Below are 15,648 nucleotides of genomic sequence, written 5' to 3' on the forward strand. Positions count from 1 at the left end.
GGGGGAGCTTATTATGGGATAGCTCTTTGTACCTACTGCGGGACTGCTTCTCCAGAAGATATTATGGGATGTCATGTGTGGGAGGGGGAGTGGGGCTGGGGGATTATTATGGGATGGTGGTGCAGAATGGGGAGGGCCTGGGGAGCTCTTCTCTAAGCCCCCATCCCTTAGTCTCCTACCATCCTCTCTAAGGTCAGCCCCCTCTCTCAAAAAAAAAAAACCCCTCTAAGGGAACACCTGAAACCCTTTTCCCTACATGCACACTTTGGGCATTTCCATCCATCCTAGGCATCTCCCCTAACTAGCAGTCACCTCCAGGCTGCTGAGAGACTCGGAAAGGTAGCTTCTGGAGACTGAGGGAGAGTCACAAAGCAGGGTTGTGGTGGTCAGTGGATCACACCTCCCACCTCCCACCTGCATAGCGTCCTCTTTTGACTTATTTTCCCTTATGCCAATCTCCTTTCCACCCTCCCCTCCATCAAAGGGGGGGCTCTTAAATCTCCTCCCTTCCCCCCACCATTTCCTCTCCAGCTCCCTCCACAGCCGTAACCAGTAAAACAGGCGGCCAGCTATTATGGGATGCCTGCTCCCGGCAGGCAGCTCTGCAGGGAGGGGGCGGTCACCGCGGAATGTCTCCTGTGGGTGGCTATTATGGGATGGCCGCCTCTCTTTTTGGGGAGGGTGGGGGCCAGTGAGGAAGATTATTATGGGATGTGCCCTGTACTGGGTGGGGCAGCCCTGGGTAGGTAAAGCTCTGGGGGGGAATGGGGAAAGGAAGGAAGAAGGAGGGAAGGAGCTGGGGAGGGTGGGGTGAGCCCTGGAGCCAGACCTGAGGCCTGACAGGAGGAACTGGCTGGAGAGGTTTCTTCTGTGACAGCTGTTTGAAAGGCCTTCTGAGACAGGCTAAAGCTAACTCAGTCTCAACCTGGACATTTGGGTCGTTGAACAGCTCGTGTGGACTCCTGGGTTCTGGCTGTGTGGAGGAGGTTTCTGGGTGTCCACACTACCTACGTTCGTTCCTCTTTGCCTTTCTTAGTTTGAGCCTTAGAATCATACCTCAGATAGGGAAGTGGTGTACCTGGGGAACTTGGCTAAGGTGAAGTCAGAATGCCTGGCCTTGCCACCAGTGTGCACTGTCCCTGTGGCATCTCCCCTACATTGGCTTCCCCAACTCTCTTTGCTGATGAAACTGGAGAACATTCTTTGAACAGGGTTTCTTGGGTCTCGCACAGACTAGGTGTCTAAGGAGGAAAAAAAATTGAGAGAATATGATGAAAACTTAATGGACAACTCACTCTGCAGTGTTACTGTAGCTCTGTACCATGTGATAGAAGTAGAACTTTAAGGTAACGAACTGGAAAGGCTGTCCCTTTGGGTGCATTAATCAGTAGATTATCCCACCCTTGGTCTCTCTGGGCCAATCATGCTAGTGGTTTATTTATAATTTATCTAGAGGGTAGAATGGGGCCAGGGTAGGGAAGGAGAAGCATAAAGACCACAAGAGCAACACATAACCAAATATACCCTAGCCCCCTTTGGAACTCAAGAAAAGAGGAAGGAATTTTAACTTTCCCTTTGTAGGAGTTCTGGTGGCCCAGCCCAGTCTGTAGGGGATTTATACTGCTAATCAAAGGCAACACCTCTCTGGTGGTTCAAATCCACCAGCAGCTCCACAGGAGAAAGATGGGCCTTGGAAAACACACTGGAGAGTCAATTATGACTTGGTTCTGACATGATAGAAATGAGTTGATCAGTCTTAGGGGTATCAGAGGTACTTGAAGAGACAGGGAAGATAAGAAATAAGTGAGTAGAACCTGGAGGGATAGGGAAAGAGGGATTATGGTGGGCAAAGAGTATTAATATTTTTAAGAGTTTTGAACATACCATGGACTGCCAAGAAAACTAACAGTTCTGTCCTGGAGAGGGTAAAACCAAGTTGCTCCTTGAAGGAAAGGATTTTGAGACTGTCTCACATACTCTGGCCATTTAACCAGGAGGTGACTCGAAGGCACATCACAACACAAGAGTTTTATAGTTGCATTATAGTATGGATCACTGTGGTAATGCAGTGCATATATATGAGAAGAAAAATATGCAAGGCATATGGAGACGTTGTTAGAAGGCAACTCATAGGGACCCTAAATACAATAGCCCTGGAATCTGCTCTATCCTGTGCCAACCTTCCTGTCTCCGACATACCTACCCTCTTTACCCTAGTCACTATCGATCTCATCAAGGGTTTTCCTCTCTTGTACTGTCCCTCCACCCTTCCAACCATGGTGTCCCTCTCCAAGGAGTGATCCCTCCTTGCAACATGCTCAAAGTATATCAGACGAAGCCTCAGAATCCTTGCCTGCAAGGAGCAGCCTGGTTTCACCCTCTCCAAGACAAACCTGTTTGTTCTCCTGGCAGTTATAGAAGGGAATTTGTAGCGCAATAGCTCTGAACCCTGCCCCATCCTGAGCCACTCTCACTGCCACCAGCACACCTAACCCTATTACCCTAGTTACTATGTCGATTCATCTCATCTGGTGTCTTTCTTTCCTGCATATCCCTTCACTCTTCCAAGCATGTTGTCTTTCTCCAAGGACTGGTCCCACCAGGAAATATGCACAAAGTATGTGAGAGAGACAGAGCCTCAAAATTCTTGCCTCCAAAGAACAGCTTGGTTCACCATCTCAAAGATGGACCTGTTTGTTCTCTTGGCATTTCATGGTATGTTCAATACTCATCCCCAGCACCATAATTCAGAGGCATCTATTCATATTCTGTCATCTGTATTCATTGTTCAGCCCTCTGATGTATAGCAAAAAACTGTGAAGACTATTGCCTAGATCAGAGGAACAGAGAAAGATCAGTAGTAGTAGTTGGAAAACATGGCCTTGGAGCTTGATGACAGAATTGCTGGAGATAAAATGGAAGAATTTTGTACAATCCCATTTGTTCATTGGAAATGCCTTTTATAAGAAACACAAACGACTATACACATGGACCTCACCTGATAATCTGGGCAGATAACAAATTATTACACGTGTGGGAAGAATCATTGTAGAAGCTCAATGTCAGCTGTGAAAATTAGGCCAGGTGGTAACTGTAGAATAGACCATCACCTCTCATATACAAGTTCAAACTGAAGCTAAAGAAAATTTGATCAAAGAACCAAAATTTGACCTTAAGTCTATCCCATCTGAATTTAGAAAACCACCTCAGGAACAGGTTTGAGACCTTGAACACTAATGAACAAAGACCAGGTGAACTGTGGGAGGATATCAAGAATATTATTCTTGGCAGTGCGAAAAAAAATTATCCATGAAGAATGCAAAAGGTCATTACAAAAATAGAGGAGGATAAAAAGACTGAGACACAGGTCAGAAGAGACTCTGAATATTGCACTAGAGAGCCAAGAAGCCAGAGTAAAGGGAAGAAATCAGAAAGTTAAAAAGGTGAACAGAAGGTTTCAAAGGGGAGCTCGGGAAGACAAAGCAAATGTGTAAAAACCTGGAGTTGGAAAATCAAAAGGGACGAACTCAGCAGTTCTCAAGCTTAAGGAACTGTAGAAGAAATTCAAGCCTCAAATTGCAATACTTAAGGACACTACCGACAGAATATTGAATGATCCAGGATGCATTAAAAGAAGACAGAAAGAGTACACAAAGTCATTGTACTAAAAAGAATTGGCTGACACAAAAGAATCTCATTAAACAATATATGACCAAGAGGCAATGGTGATGAAGGAGGAAATCTAAGCTGCTCTGAAGGAATTAACAAAAAACAAGGCCCCAGGAATTGATGGAATACCAGCTGACATATTTCAACAAACAGATGCAGCCCGGGACATGTTCACTAGGTTGTGCCGAGAAATCTGGAGGGCAACTACCTGGCCAGCTGACTGGAAGAAGTCCATATTTGTTCTCATTCCAAAATAAGGTGATCCAACAGAGTGTAGAAATTACTGAACAATATCACTAATAATGATACATTATAACATTTTAAAAGAACTCACCCTTTCCCCTTGTAAGGATTGCAAAGTTCATCCTCAGTACCCAGAATAAGTCCACTAGAGGATTTGTACAAAAAGGATGGGCTCAGTCTTGAAGTCAATAAAATGTAACAAGGAAGGCAGACTACAGACAGCCTAGCAGAATGTGGGAAATGGCCGGCAGGCCACTTGAGTGAGTAAAAAAGGGGGGCTCAGGTGGTTGGAGTGAGTACTGGCAAAGAATACATGAAGTGCAAAGGTAGCAATGAGAACGTTTGACAACACTTGAGCACTTTGATGTTGAAAACTTCAGTCCTAAAATAAGAAGAGAGTTAAATGTAGAATGTTAGTGGTCATACAAAGTTAAGCAGCAGATGGTGGAAAGACTAGTACTCTGCTGGGAAGTAAAGTGATCTTAAATGCTCAAAGTAGAAGGTTCCCTCCTTTCCTTGCCATATCTCCTAGCATTTTAGTTCCAAGATGAAGAGAAAAATCATATGCCTGGGCCTTTTCTCTAGAGAAATAAGCTGAGAAGGGCAATGGAATTGTGGAGTGAGAGTCATCCTACTCAATTCTCACCTTAACATCTTAACCTGTATGAAAAAGGCAGATAAGAGCACAGGTAGATAGTACCTCTGGCTTGAGGAAAAGAGGCAGTGAAACAGTGCTGCTGGTTGTCACTCAGGTGCAGCTTCTTTGGGAGCCAATGAGGAGGGAATGTGAATGCCATATGGGGGTCAAAGTTTTTTAAGATTAGGGATTTCCTGTTCAGTCCCCAGGATGGCTGAAGAGTAGATAAAGTTAGGGAGTGCTACTATAACAGAAATGATCACAAGTGGGTGGCTTTAACAAACAAACATTTTCTCACCATGTAGAAGATGAGGCCTCCAAATTCAGGAAGCTAGGTCTAGGGAAAGACTTCTGTCAGCTCTGGAAGAAGGCCCTTGTCTTTAGCTGCTGTGTCCTAGTTCCTTGGAGATCTCCATGTGTCTAGGCATCTATTTTACTCCCCTCTTATCTCTTTTACATCTCAAAAGAAATTGACTTAAAACACACCCTACACTAATCCTGAGTCATTAACATAACAAAGACAACCCATACCCAAATAGGATTATAACTACAAGCAAAGAAGTCAGGATTTACATCACATATTTTGGGGGAAGCAATTTAATTCATTAACAGATGGTATATATTGGGACATTGGGACACATGTTTGTTGTTGTTTAGGGCTTTTTAAGTGGAGAAAGGAACCTCAGCTATGTGGTGAATATTATGATTCTTCAAGATATAAAATGAGTAAATAATTAAAAAATACATAGGACTTTATGGGCAAACAGTATTTAATTGCTCAAGAATGAGAATAAGGATTCTAGCATGTTAATGAGTCTCTCAAGGAAGCAGCAGCACACGGTAATATAGAATTTCAGTATATGGCTGTTAAGTGTTAAGTGCCGCCGCCTGTGACTTATAGAGACCCTATGTACAACAGCCCTGACCTCTGCTCTGTCTGGAGCCTACCTCATTGTTTCTGACACACCTACTCCCATTACTGAGTCAATCCATCTCATCAAGGGTCTTCGTCTCTTGCACTGTCCCTCCACTCTCCCAAGCATGACATCCCTTTCCAAGGACTGGTTCCTCCTTATAACATGCTCAAAGTATGCCAAACGGAACTTCAGAATCCTTGCCTCCAAGGAGCAGCCTGGTTTCACCCTCTTTAAGACAAAACCTGTTTGTTCTCCTAACAGTCCGTGGCATATTCAATATTCTTCTCCAGCATCACAGTTCAAAGGCATCAATTCTCCTTCTATCATTCATAGTCATTGTTCAGCTTTCTGATGCATAGCAAGTAATTGTGAAGACTGTAGGCTGGATCAGATGCACCTTAATGTCCAGACTGACATTGTTGCTCTTCAGTACTCTGGAGAGGTCCTTGACAGCAGATTTTCCCAATATAATTTGTCTTTTGATTTTCCTGGCTGCTGGTACCAAGAGTGATGATTGTGGAGCCAAGCAAACAAAAGCTGTTAGAAATCTCAATCTCTTCTCCATCTATTATGATGCTGTCAGTTGGCCCAGTGGTGAGAATCTTTTTGTTCTTAATGTTGAGCTTCAATCCATATGGAAGGCTGCAGTCCTTAACCTCTGCAGCAAATGCCTCAGTTCCTCCCCAGTCTCAGCAAGGAAGGTTGTGTCATCTGTATAATGTAGGCTGTTGATGAGTCTTCCTCCAATCCTGAAGAAATCAAAAGACATGTTGTATGGGAAAATCTGTCGTCAAGGACCTTTCTAAGGCGCTAAAGAGCACTGATGTCACTTTAAAGACTAAGATGTGCCTGATTCAAGCCACGGGTATTTTCAAATGGTTTCCATGCATCTGAAAGTTGAACAGTGAATAAGGATGTCCGATAAAGAATCGATGCCTTTGAACTGTAATGTTGGTGAAGAGTTTTGAATATCCCATGGACTGCTAAAAGAATAAGCAAATTTGTCTTGGGAGAAGTGCAACCAGGGTGCTTCTTAGAGACAAAGATAGTAAAACTTTGTCTCATATACTTTGAACATGTTGTAAGTCTTTGGGAAAAGACATCATATTGGGAAAGGTGGAGGGAGAAAGACCTCACTCAAGATGAACTGACATGGTAACTATACCAATGGACTCCAGACAGAGATTGTTAGGATGGTCCAGGGCAAGGTTAGGATCTTTTGTTCATAGGGTCACTCTTAATTGTAGTCAGCTCAATGGCATGCAACAACAGATGTATGAACATTGCCTTCCTATCAAAATCCCTTCTTTTGCAAGGATCGGATTTTTTATTTATTTTTATTATTCATATATTGTGTTTCATGCATGTGCATTGTGTTTTATACAATTTTTAATTTACATTATATTTCATTCATTTTTATTATAGTGTTTCTCCTTACAATCATCTTACTAATAACTACTTTTGTGAAGGGTCAGATTATTTTTGACCTTCCATCTACTCTGTAAATGCTTTTGGAATAGATTGTTTTTTTAACCTTGCATCTATACTGTAAACGCTTTTGGAACACCTTCCAGCCTCTAGACTGATGTTGAGTCCCAGCTCATAGTGACTTTAAGGGCAACAGAACAAAACCCTGCCCAATTCCATGTCATCTTCACAATCTCTGCTGTGCCTACACCCAATGCTTCAGTCAGTCACCTGCACCAATTTCTGTGAGGGTTTTCCTCTTTTTCATGGATCCTTCACCTCCAGAACAAAAACCTATGATATGTATGTTCTGTCTGAGATTAGTTGGACTTTGTTTCATTCTCTGTGGTGGGATTTTAGGAAACAGTACTTAGTAGTTCTTGCTTGATTCCAGACAGTTCTATTTTGTATCAGTTTTTTAATTGTATATGCTGCTTGAAAGGAGGTATTAAGACCATCTTTACATTCTTTATGGTACTTAGCTCAGTACTTTGCCTTGCTAAGTATTTTCTCAATATCTATTGCATGAATTTGAGAAAGTAGATGTACAGCAGATTCTGGCTTTTGGAATGTTCATCTTTGGTAGTGGCCTATTGGTGTTCATGAATGGTTCCTGAATGGCTAAGGGATGAGGAGAAAACTGTTGCAATATTGAGAAATAGTCTTGGGACAGAAGTTTGTGATCATTATGTGATGCTCTGGAGTGAATTAAACTTTAAAAAAATGATTTGTCTAGCCAGCATGGTGTTTGGTTGGTTTATTCAAAGTTTAAGGACAGGAGATAAACTCTGCAGAATTCTGGCTGTAATGTGATTAGGTGAGACTCTATGTTGGTTCTGTTACTGAAAATTATGAAATGAGAAGTCCTTCACATTAAAGAGGTTTTATGCCAGGTACTCCTTTGGCCCAGAAAGGGATGAAGGTATGTATTTGGTGTGTATTTATTTACCTGTCCTGGGTGTTAGAATAGACTGACAGCTATAGACTGATTGAGATATGGGTGAGGTTAATGAATATTGTGAGATGCCTGGTTTGGAAGAGTATAGGGGTGGTGGGGTGGAGATGAAGCATTATAGTATGTGATGCTTGATTGGGCTGAGGGTATTATGGTATGACTGCCTGACCACTGCTCCTTTGCCATTATCATGGAATGTCAGAGTGTTGGTGAAAGAGTAAAATTATTATGGGGATGTATCGTCAGTGTTAAGGAAAAGAGTGGTAAGATGTTCATCTGTAGGGTGGCAGTAGGACTGCTGACCATTATGGAATTTTTTTTTGACAGAGGAGAGGTTGTGATGGACTATGGAGCTTCAATCAGTGTGAAGGCAGGGTGTGATGTGAGATCTAGACCCAAGCCCACAGGGACTGAGGGCAGTTCCAGGGGGTTAGTTATTATGGGATGTCAATATAGAAAGTGGGAGACTGATTATTACGGATGTGTGTGGGAGGAGGCCGAGTGTCCGTTGTTATAGTTTGGGGGGGTGAGTTTCTGACTATTATGGGATATCAAACTGGGGGTGGATGAAGAGTGGTTATTATGGGATATCTGTGGGGGATGGGATGAGTATTATGGGATGTGAGGCTGGAGTGCTGGGAGGGGTGCTTATTATGGGATGGCCATGGGAAGGGAGGGGTGATACATTATTATGGGATGTCAGCTTTAGGGCGAAGAGTGAAGAAGTTGGCAGAAGGATGGCTATTATGGGATGCTGCAAAGGGTTAGTTGCAAAGGTCTGTAATATTATGGGATGTCAGTAGCCCTGACATATGTGTATGGAGTATATGTTTGTGTGTGTAGGGGAGTGGTGGTGTTGGGGGTGTCCGTGTATATATATATTATGGGATGGCCAGGAGGTGGGTGGTTACCGGGGTGACACGCGCGCGCGCTCCGAGGGGCGTGGCCAATGGTTGCCTGAGCGACGAGGGGGCGGGGGTTGCCCGGGAGACCTAGGGAGGAGGGTGGAGGTAGTGGGGGGGGGTTGGAGTTGGTTGAGGTTATTATGGGCTGTCCGCGGGGGGGGGGCGGGGCCTGTGTGGTGGGATTTCCCGGCCGGTGTTTCGGGCCCTTTAAGAGGCGACGCCGGAGCAGGAGCCATTTTCCCCCCTTCGGCCGCGGCGAGGAGGAGCCGGAGCGGGAGTGACATCGGGCCAGACCCTGTGCGACCTGCGGCGGCTCCGGGGTGAGGAGAGCGCGGGGTTCCCAGAGAGACGCCCCTCACAGCTTAAGAAGCCCCGAGGGTCATTGCTTCAACTGCTCCTTCCTGGGCGCCCTTAGACCCGCAAACTGCTTCCAGACCTGGGGAGCGGACCCTTCCCCGCCTTCCCCGCAGGGTGCCCAGCACCCTTCCTCCCCTGCCCCAGCCGGGCCCGACTCTCCCCGCGCCCCTCAACTCGGGCTTAGGCTCCCACAGTGCCCGGAGCCTGCCCCCTCACCCTTTGCTCACTTGCCCCCCGGGACACGTGGCCCTGCCCCCTTCGTCTTGGCGGCTCCCTAGCCCTGTGTCCCTGCGTCTGGACCCCCGGAGCGCCCGAGCCTCCACGCCCCCTCGTCACCGCGGCTCCCGAGGAGAACCTGAGTTGTCCCAGAGGACAGCCTTTGGAGAGCTGCCCTGTCTGGGGACTGGCCCCTCCCCGGGCGCAGGGAGGCGCCCCCCCACCCCCAAGTGACCTTGTGTCCCCGAGCGCCTCGCCGCCCGCCTCCTCTCCCGGTCCCCTCCGCCCCGCGGTCACTCGGATGCCCCCCATCCCGTCACACCCTGCTCGGTCCACCCGGCTGCCCCCCTCCCCACGCCCGCACCGGCCTGCGCGCCGAGGTGTCGCTTCTGCTCACTGGGGGCTCCTGCTAAGGAGCCCGCTTCCGGGCTGTCCCCGAGGAGTGTGGAACTAAGTTCAGCCCGAGTGGTTCGGGTGCCCTGCGAGGGGAGCTCGGTGGGGGGGGGGCGGGGGCAGTGGTGGGCGGAAAGCGGGGGGAGTGGGGGAGGGGGCCTGCGCGTCACTGACTGTTCTCTCCCCCTCCCCCGCGCAGTGACTCGGGCCAGTGTAGAGGGCCCCAGGCCGCAGGCAGGAGCAGCTGGGCCAATTCCCTGGCCAAGAGCGGAAGGGGATGGCGTCGGGACTGGGCTCCCCGTCCCCCTGCTCAGCGGGCAGTGAGGAGGAGGATATGGATGCACTTTTGAACAACAGCCTGCCCCCACCCCATCCAGGTAACATTTTTCCCCCAAGGGCCCAGGTTAGGAAGGAGGCATTTGGGTCCTCAGAGTCCCAAGTGACTCTGATGAGGCAAGGTTAAGCTGCTTGCCTCTCGCTGCAGAGGCTCAGGTGGAGGGCATCTGAAGGGAGTGGTTCCCTTCTGCAGAGCTCTTGTGTGAGGGGGGTGGAAGCCATGTGCCTCTGGGCACCTCGGACTGAGATGACGGCCTGCCGCACTCCTCTAGAGGAATGTTATGCAGTCCCCAGTTGAGGGAGCTCTCTTGACTGACAGGCATCATGGGGTAGGTCCTTGTAGGAGTGTGGCTAGCTGGGACTCCTGGAGGCTACTGGGATGGGATGTTGAAGGTTTCTGTTGGAGAAACCCAGTTAGGCATCTGCACGAGTAGGATGCTGCTGTTGAATGGAAAGAGTGCTTTCGACTCTCAGTGGCTGATCAGTGACTGCTCTTCTGTGTTTCAGCTCTGTGAAGTTTGAATTGCGCTCCTCAGCAGGGATCTAGAGCGCTTTTAGCCAGGCAAATTTCTGGAATGTTTTGAGTAGAGAAGTAGATGGTAGAGGAGTATGTAATAGCCAGAAGGTTATACTAGGAGAGGCTTAAGAAGGGAGTTGACCCTGGGCTTTCATCCTTCCCTGGTGTGTGGACATAACCCTGACTTTTTCTGCAGAAGGTTATGTGTCTGTGCCGGTAGCCTGGGTTTTGGGGTATGTAATGTTAGAATGTTAAGGGTTGTACTATCCATATTTTGGGGTGCCACCTTGGACTGACTAAATTCAAAGGGTTATAACTACCTGATTACGGTAGCCCTTGTCTATTCTGAGATAATTGATGTCATGTCCCTAAGTAGATATCAAGCTAAGTCACCTACTTGTTCTCTTGACCTTTTTCCCCTCTAGCTTTGTTTTTTTCTGCATGCTTGCTTTTTTTTTTTTTTTTAAATCTTTCCTCCTTATATTTTTCTTCTTACTTGAGAGCCTGCTGGTTCATTTATGGTTTTCTGTCAAAGGTCTTTCACGCCAACCATCTTCTCAGCTCCAGTGGGAAATAGAGGTGGTCTGGGAGGGATGTTTCCACATTTGGTATGTTTTAAGTTGGAATCCTTCTCTTCAACCTGGGGCCACTTAGAACAAGAGTCAGTATTGGTATCTTCTCCTGTTACTGATTCCTTGGCTGTTGAGATAGATAACTTAGGCTTTAGTCTCATCACTATGTAGGGTGAGGTGGCAGATTTCTGTATGTCGGGGATAGTGGTAGATGATCTTGTTCATTCTGTTAGGTACATGTGAATTACTAGTGCTGTTGCTGGTTCTAAATCTTGGTCTCCCAGTGGTCCCTTGGTGTAAGGCTACCTACCCCTTGTTGACTGGGAGCTATGCGGACTCCCTGGGTGAACTCTGCCCCAGGCTGTAGTATGACCTAGTTTTTCCACTGGCCACACCCTATTCCTGCCCCTTTCCCAAATCTGCCTGTATATCTTAGCCAGTTTGCCACTTGCCATGTCAGTTCATTATCTATTTGGAAAGTTTAGGAGTCATAGGTAGATAGAAAAGGGTCTTCTTTACCCCTGTGAATTTGCCCTGTCTTCACTTGCAGTTTTTCTGTAGATGCGAAGGGAAAGAACAGAATTGCAACTGATTGAAGGGCTAACAGGCCATTGCTGGGGAGAGGGCTTTAAGAAAATGATTCTTCCTGGTGAGATCCAGGCTGGTGTTCCATTCCCAAGGGAATAGGAGGGGCATTCTTGTGCCTAGATACTGATCCTGGGCTGAGTAGGAAGGTAGGAGGTTGATGGAGCTTTTGTCCAGCCTAATGTCTCATATTTCCTCATCTCTGTCTAGCTCAGGAAAGGCAGGTCCAGAGATTTTAGGGCTACTTCTAGGGGTCTGGAGTAAAGAACTTATGTGTTTTACTGCTGTCTAGATGCTGCTACTTCATTCTTGTTGTGGATATGAATCTGGTATGTTCGAGCTGTAAGAGGTGGTTAGGATTTTGTAGCCCAGAGTGGAAAAGATGAGATGACTGAGCTTCAGGGATTTCTTGTGGAGTCTCTTCTCAGGCGGAGTCTTTTAAGATACCAGCAATTTGGGGAAAAGGTTGAATGTTGTACCATTGTTCCAGTGCATATTTGTTAAATCATAAATTCTTATGATTGGGCAAAAGTACATATGTAAAATTGAAGGAGTGATCTAGGCTTTCTCACTCAGCATTACTCTTTGCATTTGTCTTGGTTTCCTTGTTTAGGAAATGAGTGGGACCTCTTGGGAACTGTGTTATTCCTGATCAGGTGATAGAGATGGGTGGCATTTGGTCCTAGGGTCAGGTGTAATTTGGGAAAATTTCTGTGAAGGCAGTCTTTCCCTTACTACCTCTCTGTTCCCCACCCCCTACCCCTGCTACTTCCTGTCTGTCCTATGTTGGCAGCTGGGTGCCCTGGGCTGGCTTCTGCGGTCAGGAGCCATTTTCCCTCTCTTCAGTGGGTGAGGCACTCCCTCCTTTCCACTCCCTTCTCTACTCTCTCCCCCCTTCTTGGATGGGGGTGGCTTGGGAAGAGAGAAGGAGAGGAGGAGGGAGCTTGTGTGCATGTCTGTTACAAAGGAAGCTGCCTTCTGGCCTTCTTCCCCCCCCCCCCCCTTCCCACCTATCCCTGCCCTGGAGCTCTCAGTATTACCCCAGGCTTTGTGTGTGCTCTCAGCCAAGGGAGGAGGTGGAGCCAGATGGGCGGAGGATTGGTGAGGGTGAGGGTGGGGGGATGGTGACAGCTGGGCTGATTTGGGCCCCTGGGGAGAAGAGGCTACTGACCCAGGAGAAGCTGGAGAAGAAACAGTGGGGCTGGAGATGGAGGAAAGGAAGTTATGTTTGAGAGTGGGCACAATATTGGACTGGCAGTTGAGCCTAGGGCTTGGCCATTCTAGCTGTTTTAAACAGTGATACCCAAAAGGATTTTGAAAATTGTGACTTGCAGGGTCACTAGAACTAGTATTCAGGGACTGTCATAAGGAGGTCTGTAGTCTTGTTTTTGGTATAGAACTTTGATTTTGTTCCTTGGGTTATAGAATACTTGTTGGCCAGTTGCAGCCCAAGGTCATCAGAGGCCTACATCTGGTTCTCTGATTTTGATAACTCTTAGCAGCTTATTCAGCTGCACTGAGGAACATACAGAAGACTGCTCTTAGGAATGGGTGATAGGAGGCTGGATTCTGGACAGCTGCCTGAGGTGGGCTTGGTCTAGGCTGGCAGTCCTATTTCGGGTATATACAGCTCCTTTGTCTGTTTTTGTCCTGGGTATCAGTTTCTTTCTGTGGCAAGTGTAGCAGTTCTCAGTAGAATCTGGGACGAGAGGTGAATAAAGTCTAAAGCTTCCAGATTAGTCTCTAACCTTTAGCTATTGATATTTTCCTTACCTGTCTCTTTTTAGCATATAAATACATGTTTTTTTTGTTTTTTTTAATGTATATGTGTTTTTCCTACCTATATAGAAAATGAAGAGGATCCAGAAGAAGATTTGTCAGAAGCAGAGACTCCAAAGCTCAAGAAGAAGAAAAAGCCTAAGAAGCCTCGGGACCCCAAAATTCCCAAGAGCAAGCGCCAAAAAAAGGAGGTGAGTGGGTGACTGGAATGTTATGGGAAGTGAAAGGAAGAAGAGAGCAGCTCTTAGAAGGGCTCCAGGCTTTAGTTTCTTCATGTAGAGGGGTAGGTAGGTCAGGTCCTGGTGGGTCAGGTCCTGGGGATGATCCTTGAGGCTGTCCTGAGGTCAGCATGTGTGTAGCATGTGTGTGTCTGTCTCCCTCTTCCCCCTTCCCTGCTCCAGCGTATGCTCTTATGCCGGCAGCTGGGAGACAGCTCTGGGGAGGGGCCAGAGTTTGTGGAGGAGGAAGAAGAGGTGGCTCTGCGCTCAGACAGTGAGGGCAGTGACTATACCCCTGGCAAGAAGAAGAAGAAGAAGCTTGGACCTAAGAAAGAAAAGAAAAGCAAATCTAAGCGAAAGGAAGAAGAGGAAGAGGATGATGATGATGATGATTCAAAGGTGTGTGGATCTCTGTCCTCTTCTTTCCCTTCTTGACTGCAACTCTGTTTCCCAGACTCTTCTGCCCCTTACAGCATTTTTACCTCAATTATGTCTGATTATTTCCTCTTAACTCTTTTACTTTAGCCTCACAAGCCTTAGTTTTAACTTGTATTACCGTAGTTGATATGGAGGGTAGGTGCCAGGTCTTTTGACTTTTTCCTCTTTTTCAGGAGCCTAAATCATCTGCCCAGCTGTTGGAAGACTGGGGCATGGAAGACATTGACCATGTGTTCTCAGAGGAGGATTATCGCACACTCACTAATTACAAGGCCTTTAGTCAGTTTGTCCGGTAAAGAAGAGGGATTTTGGAGGCTGAGGGAAGAGAATACTTCTATAGTAGTTTCTTCTCTTTATCTTTCTTCTATTTTTAAACTTTTCCTTTTTTTACACTAGACCACTCATTGCTGCCAAAAACCCCAAGATTGCTGTCTCCAAGATGATGATGGTTTTGGGTGCAAAGTGGCGGGAGTTCAGTACCAACAACCCCTTTAAAGGCAGTTCTGGGGCTTCAGTGGCAGCGGCGGCAGCAGCAGCAGTGGCTGTGGTGGAGAGCATGGTGACTGCAACTGAGGTTGCACCACCACCTCCCCCTGTGGAGGTGCCAATCCGCAAGGCCAAGACCAAGGAGGGCAAAGGTGAAATGGGGTGCGGTGGGAAGACTAGTATAGTGTCTTAGGATGTCCAAAGACAGAGAAAGCATGGGTGGTAAACAGAAAGAAACAAGTCTTGGATTTAGGAGGAAAATTTGGGACACTGAACAAATTTTCTGAAGCCAGCTTTGGTGGAGATTTTACATTTTATTCTGTTTTATGATGTATATTTGGATTACTTAATCTTCCTCTGTCCTGATTTTAGGTCCTAATGCTCGACGGAAGCCTAAGGGCAGCCCTCGTGTACCAGATGCTAAGAAACCAAAACCCAAGAAAGTAGCTCCTTTGAAAATCAAGTTGGGAGGTTTTGGTTCTAAGCGTAAGAGATCCTCGGTGAGAGCCTGGCCTATCCCTTTGAGGAGGGGGGATATGGGATCTAATAGAAGAAATGCTCCTTTATGGCAACATCTATCATTTATAGTAGGCAAATAGGAATGTGACAAGTTGCCTACAGAACAAGATGTGAACAGGTTCCATCTATATCATGGCATTCTAGTACATCTGTTCACAGAGTGATCCTCACCCTGTCCGTCCTCTTCTTGGCTAGAACCTCTGACCTTTTCATTTTGGCAGAGTGAAGATGATGACTTGGATGTGGAATCTGACTTTGATGATGCTAGTATCAATAGCTATTCTGTCTCTGATGGCTCCACCAGCCGCAGTAGCCGTAGCCGCAAGAAACTCCGAACTACTAAAAAGAAAAAGAAAGGTGAGTTTCTTTTTTTGTATCTGTACCTGATGGGATGAGGGTGGGAATGACTGAGGAAGAATCTCCCTAAGGAGATATGGGT

At 46.7% G+C, this 15,648-nt stretch overlaps 1 protein-coding gene across 2 annotated transcripts in view; it reads left to right on the top strand.

Moving 5' to 3' along the window:
• The first annotated feature begins 9,027 nt into the window (after positions 1–9,027).
• The window catches only part of CHD4 (chromodomain helicase DNA binding protein 4), a 29,887-nt gene continuing 23,266 nt past the window's right edge, over positions 9,028–15,648 (top strand). Inside the window, exons 1-8 of one of the 2 annotated variants that reach the window (XM_006891282.1) lie at positions 9,028–9,113; positions 9,959–10,136; positions 13,618–13,739; positions 13,950–14,165; positions 14,378–14,496; positions 14,601–14,842; positions 15,063–15,190; positions 15,431–15,566. In XM_006891282.1, coding sequence (XP_006891344.1) covers positions 10,037–10,136; positions 13,618–13,739; positions 13,950–14,165; positions 14,378–14,496; positions 14,601–14,842; positions 15,063–15,190; positions 15,431–15,566 — 1,063 coding nt within the window. In that variant the 5' untranslated portion in view covers positions 9,028–9,113; positions 9,959–10,036. The remainder of the gene's footprint in view (positions 9,114–9,958; positions 10,137–13,617; positions 13,740–13,949; positions 14,166–14,377; positions 14,497–14,600; positions 14,843–15,062; positions 15,191–15,430; positions 15,567–15,648) is intronic. The other variant, XM_006891281.1, reaches the window with a different exon arrangement.

The sequence above is a fragment of the Elephantulus edwardii genome, unplaced genomic scaffold, assembly GCF_000299155.1.
Source record: "Elephantulus edwardii isolate Elephantulus edwardi_28Jun2011 unplaced genomic scaffold, EleEdw1.0 scaffold00096, whole genome shotgun sequence".
NCBI classification, from domain to species: Eukaryota; Metazoa; Chordata; class Mammalia; order Macroscelidea; family Macroscelididae; genus Elephantulus; species Elephantulus edwardii.